Here is a 4,677-nt window from a genome sequence, read left to right on the forward strand (position 1 = left end):
GTGGATGTTATGTGTGATGGGTATATAATAGATATATAAGGAGTGTTCAGGATTTTGAATACCCTTTTTTGATAACTGCTTCCTTTCTCAGGCAGTATTTTTAATTATATTTTTTTCTCCACAGGTGACACTCACTTCATATGAGACTCTCCACGACCCAGCAGGAGTCAATGGATTAGACTCTACTAGTATATCTTCTAAAATTGAGACGCCCAATGTTAAGAAGCGACACAGGAGAATGAAAAGCAGTGGGAATAAAAATGCTGAATGCGAAGGTATGATATTAAGAGCCATTAATTGATTTGGAAATATAATCAAGTAACTTAAGTAACCCGAAAGAAAGCATGAGGCTAATATATACTTACAGATGTACAGGCTACCCTAGATTTACCGTAAGAAAGAAAAGTCAAAGAAAAAAAAAAAAACTATTTTGCCAAAAACTACACTTTCATGGATTTTCAGTCTTACAAAATGTACCGAAAAGTTGAACTGAGTGACCACAGCACAAAGTGACTCTACAGCATTGAATGACACAACAACACTGAATGACTGACTCCACAACACTGTTTCGCATACTAATGACCCCCCCCCCCCTCCTTACAGACTCCGACGGCTACGAGTTCAGCCTGGTGTCCCTCGACAACAAGCAGTGGCACTTCGAGGCCGGCAGCCAGGAAGAGAGGGACGAGTGGGTCTCGGCCATCGAGCAGCAGATCCTGTACTCGCTTCAGGGCAATGAGTCGAACAAGAGCAAGACGCGCCAGGGGCACCCCATTGACGCTCAGACCATCGCGACGCTCAAGAACCAGGTGCCGGGCAATCTCCAGTGCGTCGACTGCGATGCGCCGAGTGAGTAGGACGAGTTGGCGAGGCTCCTGTTGCGTCTTCATTGTTATTGGATGTTGTTATTGCTGTAACATTTTCTTTAGAGATTTTCGTTTATTAAAGGTTCTTTTCTTTCTGTGCAGATCCCGAATGGGCTAGTATCAACCTTGGCGTGCTGATGTGCATCGAGTGCTCTGGAATCCACAGAAATCTTGGGTCTCACATCTCGAAAGTCAGATCTCTCGACTTGGATGAATGGCCGTAAGTATTTCAGACCGTATTTTGCTTCCGGTACAGTGAGAGTTTTCCTTTGAGTAGAGTTTGCTGTACATTGGTAATGGATTATTTTAAATATGGCCGGATATCACTGCTTATAAATCAATAGTTCAAATATACAATTATTTACAAAAATGCATTGAAATTAACATACAGACATCATAATATAATGTGTCCCCTCCTGCAGGCCTGGACCCCTATCGGTCATGATGTCACTGGGTAATGAAATGGGCAACAGCATCTGGGAAGCCCACACGAGAGGCCAGGCGAAGCCCAACCTCCGCTCGAGTCGTGAGGACAAGGAGCGCTGGATAAGAGCGAAATACGAGGGCAAGGAGTTCATTGCTATGCCGCAGTCTGGCATTCCTCTTAATGAACAGGTGAGACTTGGCAAGATTGTTTGGGAAAAGATAGAAAAGGAAAAGGAAATGTTCGTCAGGGAAATTGCACTTCATGAGGATATTTTTGTGAATGTGATTTTGTCTTGAGTATATTGCTAGATTATTTTCTTTATTATCGGTCTTCAGAGATTGTAGAACGATGTTTGTGAATGCAAATTTTCTTGAATTGAATGCTAAATTTGTGATTTTAACTTCAGGTTGTTGACTGCGTTTGTCGCGGCGATGTCCAGAGACTGTCGGCCTTGTTGCCTCACGCCGGCGATGCGGTGAACAGCCCCCTTGCCCCCCACCGCGACTTGAGGACACCCTTGCACTTAGCCGCAGCCTTCCCCTCCTTGTCCTGCGTGCAGCTTCTCCTCTGGGTGAGTTTCTTCGGAGGCCAGTCGTGATGCGGTGTTACAGAGGTTTCATTTTTGTGTGTTGCATTGTCTTATTATTGGTATATTTTGCATTTAATTGTTTTTACATGTTAGGGACTGTATGGTTGCGTTACTCTAGTCAACCCTGGCAAAACATACTGTAAAAAACACACTAATTGGAAACGGTAGAGTGTCCAGATATGAAGGATAGAGTGAATTGTTTCATCAGTGCACAGCGCCTAACCAAATTTCCCTCTCTTCACAGTACAACGCCAGTGTGAAGATTTGCGATGCTGAAGGGAGGTCCAGCCTCTTCTACGCCCGGACGGCTGGTGATAAGGAGGTGATCGACCTGCTGCTGCAGAACGGGTGCCCGGACTCCGTGGTGGCTGTCCCGCCCATCACGCCCCACACGCCGGCGCTGTCCCACTCCACGTTCCCTCTCTCGACCACCACGCCGCAGCCGTCGACGCTGCCCCGCAGAAAAGGCTCGATAAGCAGGAAGCCAGAAATGCTCGACAAACTCCAAGCGAGTGTGATATAGTTTCGTGAGCCAGTGATAAAATAGGACGTTGCAGTTTTAAAGGGGTTTACTATATATATTAAAAAATGATGATGGTAATAATAATAATAATAATAACGAATTGATTGTTTAGACTCCAGTAACTTCATGCCCTCTTCATGCTAGTAAATGCTTACTGCCTAGATATATTTTGAGGCCACTTTAAGACTGTAAGAACACGTGACCAGTGACCACCAGCCATGGCCTGCGTGGCCTGCCTGGGCCGTGCGAGCCGAACTCTTGTACCAGGGGAGGGAAAACACATCATTAGAGAGAGAGAGAGAGAGAGAGAGAGAGAGAGAGAGAGAGAGAGAGAGAGAGAGAGAGAGAGAGAGAGAGAGAGAGAGAGAGAGAGAGAGAGAGAGAGAGAGAGAGAGAGAGAGAGAGAGAGAGAGAGAGAGAGAGAGATAGAGATAGAGATATTGGCCTAGATTACTCTGGCTAATAAGTACGTACTCATTGTCTGCCTGTGATCATCTATTGGTGATGTGTTGCAGTCGCATGTCTTTTTGAAAACACATCACACACTTGGAGATCCTCATCATTTCCCAAACATTCAACTAAGAATTCCTTGAACTTGTGCAAAGTTCGCTGAGTAGATGTACATAGGAAGTGAGCATACCATGAGCCCATTTGTAAACTTCATCATCCTGCGCCCTCAAGAGTGTCGTCTGTCATGGTTGTAAATATAATGAACAATGACGTACCAAAGGTTGAATGCGAGTGAGATATATATTGTAGATTTATGTATGTATTGGTTCAGTCCAAGTGTAAAGATGATTATCCTGCTCAAGATACAAATGTATGAAGCCAAAGTTCATATAATCCCTGTATTAGAGGCACATCAAGAGATGTGTAGAATAAATCAAGCTGTCGAACCGGAGGAAGATGACTAAAGCACACAAGATCTATGTTGTTTTGTGTATTATCATTGGGGAGTGTATCGAGTAACAGGATACACGAAAATATACGAAAAAGCCCTATGTTAATAAAAATAGACACTTGATGGGTTACGAAGTCTGAAACTCGGCCCCTCTATTACTCAAATTGTATGTTTATTATACATTAGGGTAAAGCAAAAAAGGTGATATTATAGTGTTATAAAAAATATGTATATCCCCGAATGTTTATAATGGTTATCTTTGGATATATGATTTTAGAAGGTCCCAATAAAACGAAAAACCAAAACAGCTGAAACTTGGGTCGACTGTCTTCTTCCTCCCTCGATGTGCCATTGTCTTTGTTGTGCTTTCGTGTTACAGTCTCTCTAAATCGACACACTATGGGATGGCTGCTGACCTGGCTCTCATCTCTGATCCATAGTATCTGTAAAACTCACATTTCTTCATAAAAAAATGTAACTGACCTTTGTCACTTGAGGCCGAAAAAAATGGAGAGGACTGTATAAGGAGGATATTGTTAGTGTACAAATCTTGTTACTTAGCTATCATTTGTATATTTGTATATATATATATGACATGTCCGTTCTTCCTAGCCCTGTAATCTCAAAGAATTCCTCCTTTTTATGATACAGTAAAATATATTTGTGAAAAAGAAGCATCATCATCATTTAGACATCATAGAAAAGACCATACCTCAGATTTCTGCATATTGTGACTGTTCTGTAACCTGCCTGTGTTGTAACGAGATCAGCATCTTGTGTTTATTGTTTTGAACATTTTGTAAACAAGGCAATACTCAGTGTTTAAAAGAAAAAAATCACTTATATTGACTGATCCTGTTACAAAATTGACAAGAACAAAACCTGAGAACTCCAATCATAAGAGTTTTCAGTGGCACTTTGGAAAGCCTTGATGTGTATCCTTGATATTTTCCAAAGTAACAGTCAGATCCCATATAAGAGATTGAAAACCACAAAAAATCATACACCAAGTACTGTAAGTCCCTCTATGTTTACCTGTATTTATTACAAACTCAAACCAATAAAGGAAAGAAAGTATTATGCATTTTTTATTAACACAGCTGCATATGATTTATATTGGGAATATATTTTTATGTGAACCACATTTTAGTTGCTAAATTACCAGAAATTTATATAAAAAACTTAGGCTTCAGTAAGAGTGCAAGGAAGATATATGATATCGGTAAAATAAGCATTTTAACTGAACAGACTGAACAGTTCACTGTCATGATTAAGTTGAATGTTAATAACACGATCTGCAATTCCACCATGGATCTTTTATAATGAGGAAATATTTAGAACTTTTCTTGAACACTTTATATATAGTTTATT

General features: G+C 41.2%; 1 protein-coding gene across 1 annotated transcript in view; it reads left to right on the forward strand.

The window, feature by feature from the left end:
* LOC125030765 (centaurin-gamma-1A-like) overlaps positions 1 to 4,384 on the forward strand; it is a 5,958-nt gene extending 1,574 nt beyond the window's left edge. The window contains exons 4-9 of the mRNA XM_047621030.1: positions 125 to 275; positions 604 to 849; positions 969 to 1,086; positions 1,289 to 1,481; positions 1,700 to 1,864; positions 2,127 to 4,384. Of these exons, the coding sequence (XP_047476986.1) occupies positions 125 to 275; positions 604 to 849; positions 969 to 1,086; positions 1,289 to 1,481; positions 1,700 to 1,864; positions 2,127 to 2,405 (1,152 nt within the window). The 3' untranslated portion in view covers positions 2,406 to 4,384. The remainder of the gene's footprint in view (positions 1 to 124; positions 276 to 603; positions 850 to 968; positions 1,087 to 1,288; positions 1,482 to 1,699; positions 1,865 to 2,126) is intronic.
* The last annotated feature ends 293 nt before the right edge of the window (positions 4,385 to 4,677 follow it).

Source organism: Penaeus chinensis, chromosome 11, assembly GCF_019202785.1.
Source record: "Penaeus chinensis breed Huanghai No. 1 chromosome 11, ASM1920278v2, whole genome shotgun sequence".
Lineage (NCBI taxonomy): Eukaryota > Metazoa > Arthropoda > Malacostraca > Decapoda > Penaeidae > Penaeus > Penaeus chinensis.